The sequence below is a fragment of the Palaemon carinicauda genome, chromosome 14 (assembly GCF_036898095.1).
Source record: "Palaemon carinicauda isolate YSFRI2023 chromosome 14, ASM3689809v2, whole genome shotgun sequence".
Taxonomy (NCBI): domain Eukaryota; kingdom Metazoa; phylum Arthropoda; class Malacostraca; order Decapoda; family Palaemonidae; genus Palaemon; species Palaemon carinicauda.
This window is the reverse complement of record NC_090738.1, coordinates 43,865,375-43,883,858: the sequence shown is the minus strand read 5'-3', so window position 1 is coordinate 43,883,858 and position 18,484 is coordinate 43,865,375. Positions and strand designations below refer to the sequence as shown.

General features: G+C 40.6%; 1 protein-coding gene across 3 annotated transcripts in view; it reads left to right on the top strand.

The window, feature by feature from the left end:
* Positions 1-18,484, top strand: part of LOC137653558 (centromere-associated protein E-like) — an 892,913-nt gene that overhangs the window by 210,880 nt on the left and 663,549 nt on the right. For all 3 annotated transcript variants that reach the window (XM_068387057.1, XM_068387056.1, XM_068387055.1), the window contains exons 8-9: positions 12,185-12,373; positions 14,223-14,249. In XM_068387057.1, the coding sequence (XP_068243158.1) occupies positions 12,185-12,373; positions 14,223-14,249 (216 nt within the window). The remainder of the gene's footprint in view (positions 1-12,184; positions 12,374-14,222; positions 14,250-18,484) is intronic.

Here is an 18,484-nt window from a genome sequence, read left to right as displayed (position 1 = left end):
AGGAATCACATTCCCTGCTGCCACTGTAGCAAATATAAGGCTTCCAGAGGTTCTAAGCAGTGGCGTTTAAATACTGTTGGAGACTTCCAGCCTGTATATTTAGTAAGTCCAGTGAAGTTCATAGTAATTAACTGAGGTAGCTACAGCTCATATATCTTGGACGTGAGGGAGTGATGTGGGAATGATTCTAGGTAGCCCGTTAATGAAATGCAGAATTTTCTGTCTGAGTCCTTTCAGGATGATGGTTCTTCACCTTCTCTAATGGGTAAGGGCCCTGAGGACTGAACGGGAGATATGTTTAAGTAGGCTTCCAGAGTGTTTACTGGACATAAAGATGGGTCCTGCGGAAGTGGGACAATCTTCCAGGGGAACCGTCTGTCCTGGGGGTCCTCATTTTCGCTAAAAATCTTTTGTCAGGGGAAAGGAGTACTTCCCCTGACGAGAGAAATTCAATATGACCTGGATCTCTAGACAAGGCTGAAAGTTCTGATATTCTGGCGCCAGAAGTCAGGTTCATTAAGAACAAGGATTTCCTAACCAATGGAATATAATGGCAAGTCTCGTTAAGAGTGTCTGAAGCCAACTTAAGTACGTCATTCAGAAACCAGGAAACTGAGCTAGGGTGAGTTGATGGTTTCAATCTGGCGCAGGTTCTCGGGATGGATGAGAAGTATGAATCTGTAAGGGCAATATTAAAACCAATTGTAAAACCTTCAAGGCTGACTTAATTTGTGGTAATAGTACAAGTCGCTAAGTCTGATTCAAATAAAATTCTGAAGAAGGTTACTGTCAGATTCATAGTCATCGTCTCAACCTTTGAGTCCCTTAAAAACTGGCAAGTTTCATAACAGCCGAATCATACTGTCGAAAGGTGGATCCCCTCTTATCTGATTCTAAAAATAACGTATTTGAGGATCAATATCTGCACCTCTTGAGCTGCAAATTTCATAAAGTCCATAAAGGTAGGGCATTCTGAATTTGAGGAAGCTAACACACTGCGAGTTGTACTGCTTGTGTTAGTATTGGATTGGGGATCTGTCGAGGTGGAGACCCAGTTCCACCAGAAGGGGAAACCCGTTGTGCTTGGGCCAGATGGGGGCTACTAGAGCAACTTGGCCTTTGAAAGTCCTGAGCTTGTCTAACACTTTCATCCACAGATTTATTGGTGGGAATAGGTAAATTCTCTCCCAAGTGTTCCAGACTAATGATATTGCGTCTGTGGCGTAAGCCCGAGGATCCGGGCTGGGAGCTACGTAGCACTCTAGTTTGTAGTTGGACTCTGTTGCAAACAGATCTATCTGGAGATCCGGAACCTGAGAAAGAATCCAACTGAAGGACTTTGGGTCTAGTGACCACTCCGACTCCAGCGGAGTTGTCCTCGAAAGTGCGTCCGCCACTATCTATCTAGAAGAAACCTGATATGTTGGTTTTTGGCCGGAGCCGGTTGCTTAAGGTAAAAAATACCGCCATGGCCTCTAAAACATTGATATGAAGTTGGCGGAATATTGTCGACCATAGTCCCAGGACTTTCTTGTACTGAGAGTATCCCCCCCCCCCCCGCCTGTTAAGGAGGCGTCTGTGTAAATGACGAGCTTGGGGGTGGATATTGTAAGGAAACGGATTTGCCAGATTTTGACCTTTGTCCATGGTTGAAGTCTTTTCTTCAGAATTGGTTGGAGTCGAGCCCTTTGTCTCGATATTACTCGTTTTCCTGGAGCACCATACTCGGCTTATATCTTTCAGTCTGGCCTTCAGTAGTATATCTGTTACTGAGGCAAACTGGAGGGCACCCAGGATTCTCTCTTGATTTCTCCTGGAAGACAATTTGTCTTTGAGAAAACGTATTGTGTTTTGCTATATCGTTCCTCCTGGCTGTTGGGAGACAGAGTGTGGGAGCATAGAACCCATTGAATCCTAACCATTGAAACTTGTCTTCGGGACCAAACGAGATTTCTCGAAGTTGATTTGGAACCAAAACTGTTGTAAGAGATTATCACTCTGTAGTTGCTGTGAGGCAGTTTGCCTAGTTGAAGCCTAGAAACGGACGAAAATGCCTTGCTTTCGGAACATGATAGCAAACGTCTGCTAGATCCATAGAGGAGGTGACGGCCCCACAGAGAAGCAAGGTCCGCACCTGAGAGATGGTCAGCATGTGAAACTTGTCGCATTGAATGTAAGAATTCAGAAACGACAGGTCTAGGATTACTCTTCGCTATTCTGAGTCTTTCTTTGGCCCGCTGAACAAGTGATCCTGAAATTACAAGCGATTTACTTTCTTTATTGCTTCATTTTGCAATAAATCGTTTTCATATAAGATTAGCTCTTCCGTTGGATGTTGATGAAAACTGGTTGGTGGAGGGGGCCTTTCTATCCAACTCCACCCCAGACCTTTGGAAATTATACTGAAAGCCCAAATGTTGAACGTTCAACGGTTCCGGAAGATGTAAAGTCTTCCCCCTACCTGAGAACTCCCAATGATTTGCTGCGGATTTACCTCCTCGGCCTCGAGAGTAGCTGTTGCGAAAAGTTCCTCTCGAGCTAGTGCCTCTGGGACGCTGGTAACCCTGGAAAGCACCCTGAGTTTCAAAGGTGGGCCTAAGGGCTGGGGAAGTAGCGTAGGAGGTAGTTGCTACTTGGGACTGAGGAACCAGCACGTATTGCTGTTGGGGTTGACCCTTCGAAGTGAAAGGTTGACTCCCTTGTGCCACCGGGATGGTTTGAACCACCTGTTGGGACCGCCGGTTTGGAAGGAATGGAAAGATCTCAGACTCTTTCTACCTCGAGATTGGTTGCTGGCCGGTTCGAAGTTGTGCTTGGGGACTAAGCCCATCGAACCTTGAGGCTCTGATTGACCCTAGCAGCTCCACTGACGACGTTGTTGACTAAATCCTCAGGGAATAAGTCAGGGCTCCAGACTGGGGCTTTAATGAGCTTGTTAGGCTCATGTCTGATAGTGGCCTCAGACAAGACATGCCTACAACAACGACGTCTGGCCGCAAAGAAGTCGTAGGAATCAGACAGTAAGGTTTGAAGTAATGACTTCGTCAAGACCTTAAAAGGTGGTTCTTCTTCATACATTAAAGAGGTCTTTTCTGCCATTGTAGCCGAGTTGATAGGTCTACTCAGCGCATATAGGCTTCGAACTCGAGGCATATCAGGGATTCCGGAAGCCTGGGTAGCCACTCACTGAACTGAATGGAAGCACAGTCAGTGCTTAATTTACCCGATGTGAAGGTCGCCGGGGCGTTAGTCCAGCAATCGTGATCCCCCGGGTACAGGAGGGAAGTCGGATGCGTTTCCTTCAGCTGCGGTAACGGCTTGTCCTCGTTTATTGCCTGCTGAGCAAGGTCCGATATCTTAGTGACACACGGAGTAGGGGTTTACTCCTCCACTAGAAACATCGTGTACGGGCTCTTGTGAGGTGTTAACGTAGTGTTAACACACTCCCACTCGTTTAAGGGCCGGACCCAGGTGGACTGAGCCTGCCCCTTTGGGTACATTTTGGCTTCTTTGGGGACCTTGTCAAACCTTACGAGTGTCTCCTCGGTAAGGCATGCGAAACCAGAGAGAGGGAACTGTAGACCCGGCGGGTAGAATTCAAAATCTTCTACAGTCCGGGTGCCAAACCCTTCGATGGTTAACATACCATCTTTGAAGGGAGAGTGCAAGGCCGCCTTCCACGGATTGCTTTCGACGAATTCCGGGAGCTTAGAGGCATCCGGGATGATATATTGTGCTGTTGAGGTAGCCCATAACAAATGAGACCCTGTACGAGGCTATCTGGTTTAGCACTCTCTCTTCCCCCTAAAGGGCAATTATTCCATTCAATTGTCAAGTTCACAGAGGCGCCAGGAATCTTTCATCATATAATTCCTGGTGACTTGGTATGTGACACGAGGTTTGAGCCAGTGAGCTACAGAGGTCCGTAAATTATATATATATGTATATATATGGATAAATATCAACACAACATCGTGTTCAAATAGATATAAATTTCTACCTCATCCATGGGATCGGACGCTGGCCTCTTCTAATGAAGGTCGGGTTGAAACCAACCATGCCACGAGAGGCCATTGCATCAATCTTGAAAGGGCTGCCGGATCGAAGGGAGCCTCCGGGGTCGTAGGTTTCAGGCCGGGCTTCGCTCTCGACCCAAGAGAGGTCTTAACTGGTTTGGTGATTTGGAAGACCTGTGAGTCTTTGGTAGGGGCTGGCAGGTAGCTTTAACTTTAGGGACAAGGACGTTGCCCGACATCAGCCACGTGCTTCCTTGAAAACCCTAAAAGGAAGAGACACAGGGTCTCTTTGCCCTGACACTCCAGGCAAACCCGCCAACCCAGATCTAAAGAGTCGCCAAGGTAGAAGTCATGGAAGACTGCGTGCTCCGAAAGAGGGTATATCGTTACTAATGAACAAGGTAACTCCGTTGGGAATATAAAATAAATGGATCGAGAATAAATGTTTAAATCGATCAATCACAAAGGAAATAAAATGAAAATCCCAAAAGATTATATCCGAAGTTATAATTATAGATAGTAACGACAGGGGCACCTACAGAGTGTCCCATAGTAGGGTAGTAACCCAAAAAGATCCGGGTGTTCCGAATTCTTAAAATAGACCGATATGAAACCGGGACAAAAGGCTATGAACAAAATTTCGGACCGGTATAGTAACCGGGGAGAAAACTTTTCATAAATTAACTGACATTGTCAAAATAATTCCATAAAAGGTGAAGATTATCAATGAAATAATATTGTCATAGCGAGAAATATACTATCCCGTCGGTACTGGGGAAGTATAGAATAACATAAAGATACATAAGTATCACATAGCAGGTCAGTAACCTTAAGAGATCCGGATGCTCCGAATTCTTGAATTAGACCAATATGAAATCGGGACAAAAGGCTATGAACAAAATTTCGGATCGGTACAGTAACCGGGGAAAAACTTATCATAAATTAACTGACTTTGTTAAAACAATTCCATAATAAGTTAAGATTATCAATGAAAAAATATTGTCATAGCGAGAAATATACTATCCCGTTGCTACTTGGGAAGTATAGAATAAAATAAAGATACGTGAGTGTCCCATAATAGGTTAGTAACCTAAAAGGATCCGGGTGTTCCGGGTTCTTAAAGTAGACCGATATGAAACCGGGACAAAAGGCTATGAACAACTCTAGGACCGGTTTAGTAACCGGGGAAAAACTAATAAATAAACTGACATTGTTAAAACAATTCCGTAATAAGTTAAGGTTATCAATGAAATAATATTGTCATAGCTTGAAATACACTATCCCGTCGCTACTTGGGAAGTATAGAATAAAATACAGATACATGAGTATCCCATAATAGGTTAATAACCTAAAAAGATCCGGGTGTTCCGGATTCTTAAAATAGACCGATATGAAATCGGGACAAAAGGCTATGAACAAAATTTCGGACCGGTATAGTAACCGGGGAAAAAATTATCAAAAATTAACTGACATTGTTGAAACAATTCCGTAATAAGTTAAGATTATCAATGAAATAATATTGTCATAGCGAGGAATATACCATCCCGTCATTACCAGGGAGGTATAAAATAAAAAAGGGTTTATAATAACATGCTACCTTATAATAACATGTTCCCTGTTAAACAATTCCGTAATTAGATATGATCATTCAATGAAATAATGTTGTCATAGTAGGAGATATACTATCCCGTTGTTACTGGGGAAGTATAGGATAAAAATGTTATAATAGCATGTTATAATAACATGCTACCTGTTGGCTCCGGGGAGACAACTATGAGAGACCCCGGGGTCGTAACATGCCTCCGGGGTAGGGGGAGTCAAAGGGGAGGGAGGAAGGGGTTCAATGACTCCCCGCCAGCCACAAGAACCCAAATGAACACCGCCAATAAATAATATAACAACAAATATTCGCTCCTCCGTGATACACCACGAACAAAAGTTTCTACATTATAGTAGAAACTCAAATAATACAGTACTGTACATAACGAAACATAACCAATACACAACCAAGTTCCCCCAGCCGACCGATGGCCAGTCAGAGCGGCGGGGAAAGAGGGCTACGACAAGGCATGAGAATGAATGTACTAAACTGAAACCCCGGTGGATGTTCTCGGTACCAACTATAGTGAGTCATAAGGTATCCCAGGAAGGGATGGTGTGAGGGGGGGAGGAGGTGGTGGCAAGGCTGAGGCACGAGAAGGACTCGATCCGTAATGCCAAACCGCCCACGCAACCGGGAGGAATCCCTGAATGGGGATAAGGGGGGGGGGGGGGGGGGAAGGAGGCAACGAGAACTAACCAATGAGAGGGCAGGAGGCGATCACGTGGGCATGAGGGAGGACAGGAGTACCAACCTGACCGCTGGAACCACATAAGTAAAATGGAATGATCATAAACGGAATAAGCAATAAAATAGTGTACAATAATGTTAAATGATGTAACACATTGAACTGGTTTATAGGCATGCGTAACTTAAAATAAAATTAGTAAGAGAAGGACGCAAGGGAATGGCAGGGGGATAATAGCTGGCAGCCCTCCAGAGCGGGAGGAGTCACGCTGGACAGGGATACCAACATAACATCTACCTCGGGTAGATGCCGAACGGTAGGAAACAAATAAGATAACAACTGCCCCGCGAGAGTCCCACTCAAACTAAGCGATAACTAGACGGTAATCGCAATAATTATTAATAAGATCAATATATAATATCAATAATATAATAATATAAACACTTAATGCGGTAGCGAAACCAACTAGGCCATGCCCGAAGGCAGGCTTGCCAACCGAGTTCAAAACTATGATACGTAGTATATCATCAAAACATCAAAATAATATCCAAAGCACAATGATGAGGTGTAATCGATGAGAAAAACCTCCAAAATAAGGTTTGAAACGAAAAACAATCAGTATGGAAGACCAATTGCAATACGTTAAGAACGAGCGAAGGCGGTAGCAAGCCAGCAAGGGAGCCGCAAGCGGTCCGACAAGAGGAAAAAATAAAACCTCGAATAAAATTAAAATTAATGGCAATGCTACCCCCAAAGGCGCAAAACTCATAGATTTGGCACTTAACTTAGATATGGGGACCAGGGAATCCGCCATCGGCAAAAAGAAATGAGATATGAACGGAAAAAAACAAAGAGAAAAATATACAAACGTTCATAGAAGATGTGCTATAAAGGAGTGACGTCACTGGCGTGGGTTGGGTTAGTGGTAGTAGTGTTGATCGGCACCTCGCTGTGGCGGGGATTTTGAAGAGGAGATATCTAAATAGTGCGAGACCTCTGGTTGTGAATTATCACGCCCAGTATTTTATACTGACACCTTATATAGGTGAGCGAGCTGGGTTCAACCTGGCATTCCTATGCTTTTTTTCTCTGGTAATATATAGCAGTTATATTCCTTAGAAATAGTGCTCTAGGAGTATTTCACTGGGCGGCACAGCTCGGAGCCCAGAAATTACGACTTTGCGGGCAAGTCCAAAACAGAAGGATGACCTAGAGGGCGTTCGTGTGGGTGACGGTGGCGTGGTCCAAGTGTGGTTTCTGGGGTCTTTGTTATGGCCCTTCCCTTTGATGAATGAGTTATCTAAATGGAAGACAGCCTGTGAATAGTGGTTTTCACACGCCCCTGATGTATACACGACACTCACGAGGTGCTCGCGCGAGGGTAGTAACCTCTGCATTCCATGCTTTTAATTTTCTCTGGTATATTTGGAAGATTTATATCAGAAAAAGTGGAAAGAAGGACTTTTTCACCGGCCGTCACAGGTCGACCCAGAAATGGCACTTGTTCTGCAGTTCACCTACAAGGATTCCGCAATGTGATGGCGGACGCTCTATCGAGGACAAGCCCCATAGAGTCGGAATGGTCCCTAGACGCAAGATCATTCTCCTTCATCTCTCGTCAAGTCCCGGAACTACAGATCGATCTCTTCGCGACGAGGGACAACAACCAACTTCCTCGATATGTGGCCCCTTACGAGGACCCCAAGGCGGAAGCAGTGGACGCCATGTCCCTGGACTGGAACAGATGGTCCAAGATTTACCTGTTCCCTACTCCCAACCTTCTGCTGAAAGTCCTCTCCAAACTGAGAACCTTCAAGGGAACAGCAGCCCTAGTGGCTCCCAAGTGGCCCCGGAGAAACTGGTTTCCCCTAGTCCTGGAGCTACATCCCAAGCTGATCCCTCTGCCGGGCCCAGTTTTCTCCCAACAGGTGCAGAAGTCGACTGTCTTCGATTCATCAAAGAAAGTCCGAGACCTTCATCTCATGATTTTCTCTCCCTAGCCGTGAAGAAAAGGTTCGGATCTCGAAGAAAAGTTTAGACTTCCTAGAGGAATACAAAACAAAGTCTACCAGAAGGCAATATGAATCATCCTGGAAGAAGTGGGTGTCCTTTGTCAAGGCAAAAAACCGTACGGAAATCTCCATAGATTTTTGTATGTCCTTCTTTATTCACCTTCATGGACAAAGCTTGGCAGCCAACACGACTTCCACTTGTAAATTGGCCTTGACTAGACCACTACTGTACGCCTTCCAAATAGATTTGTCCAACGAAATCTTCAACAAACTCCCGAAGGCATGTGCTAGACTCCGTCCTGCACCTCCACCGAGACCCATCACTTGGTCCCTGGATAAGGTGCTTCATTTTGCCTCTAGCTTGGACAACGAATCTTGCCCTCTGAAAGACTTGACTCAAAAAGTAATTTTCCTTTTTGCTCTCGCATCTGGAGCCCGAGTCAGTGAAATAGCGGCATTATCAAAAGAATAGGGCCAGATACAGTTCGCCGACACAGGGGAACTTACCCTCTTCCCTGACCCTACGTTTCTCGCCAAAATCGAATTCCCCACCAAGAGATGGGGACCTTGGAGAATCTGCCCTCTGAAGGAAGATGTCTCTCTATGCCCAGTGGAGAGTCTTAAGGTCTATCTTCGAAGAACTTCAGACTTTGGCGGAGGACAACTCTTTAAAGGAGAAACATCGGGTAGTGACCTGTCACTTAAACAACTAAGGGCGAAAATCACCTACTTTATTCGCAGAGCGGATCCTGACAGTACACCCGCAGGTCATGATCCTAGGAAAGTCGCCTCTTCCCTGAATTTTTTCCAAGGTATGGATTTCGAAAGCCTCCGATCCTTCACAGGCTGGAAATCCTCAAGAGTGTTCTTCAAATACTATGCGAAGCAGGTGCACGAAATTAAGAGATTCGTGGTAGCAGCAGGTAGTGTAATGAAACCTGCTGTTCAGTGCTGCGTAGAACAGTGAGTTATTTCGGGACTCGAACTCAACGGGTGCCTGTGTTGACCCTAGTGCGATACATAGTGATTTCAAGTGACACTTAGTGTCACAAACGGACTGTTCTTCCTCAAGGTGAAGTGACATAGATTCTCACACGTGTGCCACATGTTCCTTGACATGGAGTGCATAGTGACTTTAAAGACTTAAGTTTCCCCGGGAACTTGTGTGTATAAAGGCAAATTCTTCCATTTCAGATTCCACATCACCATCTATCAATTCAAAATCTATGTCTGTTACTCAATAATATTGTAAATAATTATCTTATTTTACTTTTGCAATTTCTTGAATAAAATAGTTATTTTAATTACCATATGCGTCTTATTTTGCCTTTCCATATGAAAATAAATTGCTGTTACTTTTTCATTGCCCCTATTCTCATTATTATATTATGTGTAATAAATCTCCTGTCTGAAATATGCTCACCTAGCAGTAAAATATTGTTCCTACATAAATATTTAACCTTCTGATCTGTCCACGAGACCGCCACGATCTTCGCTTCCAGGTGAGTTTATCTTCATCAGGGTACTTCGAGATATTCCTCTTGTCCAAACAGGACCTCCCTGCCAGAGTGGCAGGAAGCCATGTCATTGTTATGCCACTGGTAGTGACATATAACGGAGATGTCACGGTCTCTATGGTCACCAGACCAAAGGAATATTGTTTGAAGTAGAAGGCACTTTGAAATGGGGAAAAAACCACGATACACTAATTCTCTGGTACACTTCATCAGGACGTCATGGTTTGAGCCCAAAAAACGGATTTTGAGCGAAGCGAAAAATCTATTTTTGGGTGAGATGGCCATGACGTCCTGATGGACCCGCCCTACTGTTTCCAGTTCAGCCTGCCAGGCCCCTCCCTTTCATATTGTATCGTGGAGGCTGGTAGATCGCTGACTTTGGAATGAGGAGGACGGACAATATGGCGTACAGCTATGGCTGCCGTTTGTTTACGTCGCGAGGTACCGTAACAGTAACGTAGGAGGATAACTTTGCAACGGCTCCTCAGTTATCTCGCCACCTTTCCCCCTCGAAGCGTAAACGCTATGTGGGGTGCAGATAGCCTTGTAGCATGTCAAAGCATACGTCCCCTGTTGATATACGATATCCTAAAGGGAAACCTTTAGGGTACTCGCGCCAGAAGTTAGAATTCTGTGAAACCTTTGGTTCAATTCTCTGGGAATATCCACTGTAGACATATATACCCTCAGGAAGCTACTAAAGGAACCTTCCATCAGGACGTCATGGCCATCTCACCCAAAAATAGATTTTTCGCTTCGCTCAAAATCCGTTTTTTAAAATCTCCAGTGCTGTAGAGAAATCCATTGATTGGTCAGGAAGTTTGCATTATTAGCATTGATTTTAGTGCTGCTTTCTAAAACTTAAACAGTTGAGAGTTATGGGTCTTATCATAGCATCATTATTCATATTTTTATGTAATAGATTACAGAGTAGTTGTCGATGGACACTATAGTGACTATAAGATTACAATATCTGGTGTTTCTCTGGGTATTGTTCTCAGTTCATTATTTACATACTATATACCCTTAATATGTAGTTTGGTCGAGAACTCATGCTTGTTGCATATGCAGATGATGCTACTCTCTTTGCATCAATTCCATTCCTGGAATGTAGATTTTTCTTTGCAGAATCCTTTGATAGAGATCTAGTTAAAATTGATGCTTGAGTAAATAATATGGGGTCAAGTTGAACCCTAAAAAATCCAAACTATGATTGTAACTGGTTAAAAAACAATGGCTCCTCAACATCCAGATCTTTTTATTGACAATGTCTCTGAATTTTTATTGCAAATCTACTTTTGAGAAACCCATTTTCACAAAATTTGCCATTTTAGAAAATCTTTTAAGAATTTTGGTGACCAGTTTATCCTGAGGAAATGGGTTAATTCTTTCCTTCTACAATATTTTGAGTATTGTATTTTTGTCTTATCTTCAGCTGCTAACTCTCATCTTAATCTATTTGAGAAAAGCTTGCAATCTATTACATTCTTTATCCTGATCTGGATATCAATCTTTAGCATTGTCATGTAATTAGTTCTGTGTGCATGGTGCATAAGATTTTTCATAATCCTAGCCATCATTAGCATTCAGGTCTTCTCAGACTTTACCCTCCAATACGTAGTACTACTTGCAAAAAGATTTTCCTAATCTGGTGGTTGAATCTGTGGAACTTTAGAAGTAACTTGTTGCAAATGGTTTTCTGTTGAACAGATTTACTTAAAACTCATTTCAGTGTTTATATAAGATTTATCTATATTGTAGCGTTACTGATCTTATTTTTTATCATTCATCCTTTATATTTTATTTGTTAATTCTATGAATCCTTTCTGCCCTGTGCTTTTTTCCTTGTTGGTGCCCTTGGTCTTGTAGAATTCTGCTTTTCCACTTAGGGTTTTAGCTTGGCTAGTAGCCTTATGATGGTAATAATAATAATAGTAATACAAATTACTGTTATATAAATTTCTAAAGGGAAGTGTAGGAGTATGGTTGATATATCACTACTGTGGCTGTTACTAGTACTTTTACATATTTGACTGGACGGTCTAAGAAAATGATGTTAAAGATAATTAAGTAATTTTCTGATTATTGTTGTTTTCAACTGTTTTTGCACAGAAAGGTTATTGGATACTGCACAGCACCTCCCCAAAATAAGATTTTCCTTCATCAAAACTTCTTTATTTTAAATTCTTCTGTATTTTTGTGTGCTACTTTTAAATGGTTCTATAAAGGTGCTATTACTTTGATCGAATACGGTATACAAATACAAATACAGTACATGTTAGTTTCTTTTTAGTAAATGAGAGGGGCTTTGAAATGATTCAGTTAAGTAATACCTTGTTTATGTATTTCAGACCCGACTAGAAACTTCCCAGAAGAAAAAATATGACGCTAACAATATTTTGAGGGACCAAATTCTGTTACATTTAGTCATTACAGATTTTGCTTATGTGGCAGAAAGAAAAAGTGTACGTCGTCTATTGGGATCCTTGGATACGTCGTTATCATACAGATCCGCTTTGTCACACGTTGCACCTATATTGGTAAGTTAAATGAGTTTTTTGTTTCTTACAAAAGTTCAGCAAATTTTTACACACACACACACACACACACACTTCTCTCTCTCTCTCTCTCTCTCTCTCTCTCTCTCTCTCTCTCTCTCTCTCTCTCTCTCTCTCTCTCTCTCTCTTTTGGCAACTACAGACCTGTCTGTCTATTTTCAGTGCCTTGCAAAATTTTTGCATCAATTATAGTAGATTCAATAGTAGAACACATAGAGAAAAACAATCTTCTGATAGACAGCCAACATAGATTTAGACAAAAGAGATCATGTGTGACAAATCTTTTGGATTTTTTCCATAACATGTTTAGCATTTATGACAAAACCAAGGTAATAGATATCATATACCTAGACTTTCAAAAAGCTTTTGACAAAGTTCCTCATAAAATATTAATGGTCAAAATTAGAGCACTAGGCATTACTGACGAGCCAGCTGAATGGATCAAACATTGGCTAACAAGCAGAAAACAGAGAGTTGTAATCAATGGAGAAGCTTCAGAGTGGGGAGCTGTTACAAGTGGAGTACCCCAAGGATCCGTCCCTGGCCCATGCTCTTTCTGATTTACATTAACAACATAGATTTAGGGTTAACTAAACTAGAAGGATATCCGAATTTGCCAACGATACTAAACTTGGCATAAATGCTGTGAACTTGAAAGAAAAAGAAGCCTTAAGAGAGGATCCAATGAAGCTAGGAGTTAGTCCAGAAAATGACAAATGCCTTTCAACTGTGGGAAATATGAAGTCATGCACATAGGTTATAGTAACCCACAATCAGATTACTCACTGTTAGGAAATGAAATAGAAAGTGTGGACCAGGAGGAAGATCTCGTTATAATTATCAGCAAGGATTTGAAGTTCACCAAACAGAACATAAAAGCTGAAAAGAAAGCACAAAATCTAATAGGTTATATACCGAGACAATTCAAACACAGATACAAAGACACTGTACCACAGCTGTACACATCACTAGTAAGACCCCATCTAGAATATGGAGTCCTAGTCAGGGTTCCAAGTATTCAGAAGGATATAGATAGACTGGAAGCAGTACAAACTAGGGCCACCAACACTAAGGCAATTTCGATATATACGTAGGATGGAAAGTTTGAACTTATTTGATCTACACACTCAACAACTAAGGGGACAGTTAATAGAGGCATTCAAATTCTTAAAGGAATAACAAATGCAGATTACAACAATCTATTCACAGTTAGCCCAAATCAGTCCAGAGGTAACAGATATAAACTGGAACTGAAAAGATCCACCACTCAATGTTGCAATTTCTTTACATATGAAATAGCACATACTTGGAATAGACTTCCAGCAGAGGTAGTACAGTAAACACTAACATGGTAAATGAGTTTAAGAATGAATTAGACAAGATCATAAGAACTCTCTGAAGGCTTGAAATAAATCGCTCTATCAAAGAGCCAATGGAGTCTCTGTGGATGGACTAAAAGGTCTTTTAGACATACAAAATCCTTGTAACACTCTCTCTCTCTCTCTCCTCTCTCTCTCTCTCTCTCTCTCTCTCTCTCTCTCTCTCTCTCTCTCTCTCTCTCTCTCTCTCTCTCATATAAATAGATTTCATCTTTGTCCTATCTTATAGATTTTAAATCTTTCATTGTTTTTTGTCGTCCCTATTTATTTTTTAGTTCCTTTTATTTTCATTTCAGTATTTGTACACTTATGTAGGTGAAGGAAATACTGTCAATAACATCCTTTAATATTATTGAGTCATATATGGATGAAATCTTTGAATTTTTTTTTTTTTACAGTGAAATTGTTCATAAATATGTGAAAGTAAATCAAGATATTTTCTCTTATTCCAGAAAAAACGCAACCCTCATTTTAGATTTGTAAGTAATACAGTACTGCTCTTTTTATTTCATTTTGAAACTTAGCCTTCATAGTTATTATTATATAGTAAGAAAATTATGTATTTGTATGAAACTAGAGCAATAAAGAATATCTCTTCAGTACTCTGATTGTAGAACATTTCTCATCAAAAACTAAGTGGGGATATTTGTTTTATGTAAGGCTTACTGATTTCAGGATTGAGGAAACTGTTAATTCTGTGAATTACTTATCTCACCCTAACATTTGCAAAGTTATAATTTTGATATATTTTTTCTATATACATTCATTGTTTGAAAAAGTGGTGTTCTTACATGAATGGGTGAGTGTGCTTTCGTTCCAACCATGTAGAAGAAAAACCTGGTGCATGTGGCACAATACTGTATATGATTGCACTATGCTTTCACGAGTGCATCAGTGAGGTGATGCTAGTGTCACATTGTCACTTCACTTTTGGTTGCCGTAGCAACCTGATGTCAGTTTGCTTTGCTCTGAGGTCGTGACTTTTTCTAATGAGTGCTAATCCAGTGATTATGAGAATTTGTGTTGCTCGAAGGTCACCCATGCAACACCATATTGAGCCATATAGAGCCACATCCCCAACCTTTTTATAGGCAGGGAATAAGATGGAATGTGGATTCCACTTGGAAGGCTCACAAATATATATATACATATATATATATATATATATATATATATATATATATATATATATATATACAGTATATATATATATATATATATATATATATATATATATATATATATACAGTATATATATATATATATATATATATATATATATATATATATATATATATATATATATACATACAGTATATATATATATACATACAGTATATATATATATATATATATATATATATATATATACTGTATATATTATATATATATATATATATATATATAATATATATATATATATATATATATATATATATATATATATTATATATATATATATATATATATACAGTATATATATATATATATATATATATATATATATATATATACTGTATATATTATATATATATATATATATATATATATATATATATATATATATGTGTGTGTGTGAATAGTGAACCAAATGAAAACTCATACCACATCGCCCGTCGCGTGGGTCACCAAGGGGCGCGTTGTTCAGTGGGTGACCAGACTGACAATGATAAGCAGGCTACTGGAACAACAAGAAAACACCTTCAATTGAGAAAAAAAATCAATATTGGAACCTGGAATGTTAGGAAACTCAAAGAAAAAGGCAAATTAAACACTGTTTGCAACGAAATGAATAACTATGGCCTCCAAATTCTTGGATTAGCTGAAACTAACTGGAACGGACTCAGTAGCTTCAGAACAGATGGAAATCATCATGTCATATTTTCCGCTAAAGAAGATGGCTACAGCCATGGAGTTGCTGTAATCCTAGGAAAAGAAGCATCTAAAGCTCTAATTGGCTACAGCCCAATCAGCGACCGAATTCTAAAACTAAGAATCCAAGCAAAACCACATAACATTACTATTGTTCAGTGCTATGCTCCAACTAGCACAGCGAATGAGGATGAAATAAATAGCTTCTATGACAGCCTCCAAGAAACTATAGACTCCATACCAAATCGTGATTTGCAGGTAATTATGGGAGATATGAATGCCAAAGTAGGCAAGAACTCGACACCTAACAAAACTTGTGGCCGCTTTGGACTAGGAGAGCAAAACGAACGTGGAGAGAGACTCATAGAATTTTGTAGTGCCAACAACATACTGATTACAAACACAATGTTTGAACACCATCCTCGCCATCTCTACACTTGGACGTCTCCAGACATGAAAACCCGCAACCAAATTGACTATATCATCTTGAACCAAAAATGGAAAAGTTGTGTAAAAAATGTTAAAACTAGACCTGGAGCAGACTGTAATAGCGACCACCAACTCCTGGCTGCCGAGATCAAACTTCAACTTAAGAAATTGACACAACCACCTCAACCAATTCGCTTTGACTACAAAACCCTTGATAACAATTATTCTGTTAAAATTTCAAATAGCTTTGAGGCTCTTTTACAATGTGAAGATAAAAAAACCCCAAACGACCTGTGGAACGAAGGAAAGGATATCTTTCTAAAAGTTGCAGAAGAAACCATTACCAAAAAAACCAACAAAAGGAATCAATGGATATCGGAAGAAACCATAAAAGAAGTTGAGCTTAGAAGGCAACTCAAAGCAAAAGGGATCAATGATCCTGTTGAGGAAACAATTTACAAACTACAGAACTCCAAAATTCAACGGATGATGCGGAAAGACAAGGAAAAGTTCATACAAGAACAATGCCAAAGGATTGAAGTAAATTCCATTAACAACTCTACCAAAGAAATGTACAATGGTGTGAAAAACCTCACCAAGAAATTCAAACCATCTGTTGACACCATCAAAAATGAAGATGACCTAATCCTTTGTGACAGAGAGGAAGTCAAAGACAAATGGAAAGAATACTGCACAAATCTCTACAAAAGAACTGAACCACCTCCTCTGATTGATGGGATTAGAGAAGCTATCAAAGAACTCAAACTTGGAAAGAGTCCAGGAAATGATCAGGTCACAGCCGAAATGATAAAGAATGGAGGTGAGAACGTCGAGATATTCTACCACAGGCTCTACAAAAAAATCTGGATCGAAAACAAATGGCCAGACGATTGGGGGGAGTCAGTCTTTGTCCCCATCCCTAAGAAAGGTGACACCCTCAAATGCAGAAATAATAGGACAATCTCCCTCATTAGTCACAGTAGCAAAATTCTTTTGAAAATCATGGCTAAGAGAATGGCAAACAAACTGAACGAAGAAATCGCTGACGAACAAGCAGGATTCCGTCCTGGGAAAGGCACCAGAGACCAAATCATGAATCTCAAGATGATCCTTGAAAAAAACAGGAAACGAGGAATCGACGTATTCCTTTGTTTTATTGACTACACTAAAGCCTTTGATACAGTTGCACATGACATCTTATGGAACGACATGTACTCTATGGGTTTTCCACCTCATGTCATCTCACTTTTGAAAGCACTGTACAATCAACAGAAAGCAGCAGTGCGAACATCTTATGGCCTAACGGATTGGTTTAACATCGGACAAGGTGTCAGACAAGGATGCATTGTTTCTCCCCACCTCTTTAACATCTACTCGGAAACCATAATGAGAAATGCGCTTGAAGACTACGAAGGAGGCATAACTGTTGGAGGACAAAAGATCACTAATCTCAGATATGCCGACAATGTGGTTTTAATCGCTGGAAGTATGGAGGACCTCCAAACATTAGTATCAAAAGTAAAAGCTGAGAGTGAAAAAGTGGGACTGTGCCTAAATGCTAAGAAAACAAAGGTCATGAAGTGTCAAAAAGCCCCGTCTGATCAAGAAATCCTACTAGACGGAGTTGCCGTAGATAATGTCACTGAATTTACTTACCTTGGAGCAACTTTCACCAATAATGGAGACGACTCCCAAGAGATCAAAAGAAGAATTGGTATTGCAAAGAATGCAACCATCGCACTAAGCAATGTGTGGAAAGACAGACATATCACTCTAAACACAAAGAAGCGGCTTCTCAAATCACTTGTTTTCCCCATCGCATCATACGGCTCAGAATGTTGGGTTTTAAAAGCTACAGATCGGAAAAGATTAGAAAGTTTTGAACTATGGTGTTACAGAAGAGCCCTTAGGATAAGCTGGATTGAGAAAAAGACTAACGTGGAAGTTCTACAAAAGATCAATATCGAAAAAAGATTACTTGACATTTTGGATGAAAGAAAACTAACTTTTATTGGACACCAGGTTCGGAAACACAATACTCTGGAAAGAACGCTACTAATTGGATCAGTCTATGGTACAAGAACGAGAGGAAGGCCTAAAACTAGATTGAGTGACAATATCAAGGAGATGTGCGGGCTAACGATGGTGGAGTTGGAAAGGAAGGCTCAAGACCGGAATGAATGGAGAAGTTTTGTGCAGAGGGCCACGGCCGTTCGACATCGAACACCCCGTACTTGATGATGATATATATATAATTTTTTTTTGGGCTCAGGCCATGTCGTCCTGATGGAAGGTTCCTATAAGTAGCTTCATAAGGGATATTTGACTACAGTGATATTCCCAGAGAATTTACCTTTAGGTCTCTAGAATTCTAACTCCTGGCGCGAATATCCTTAAAATTTCTCATAAGGTT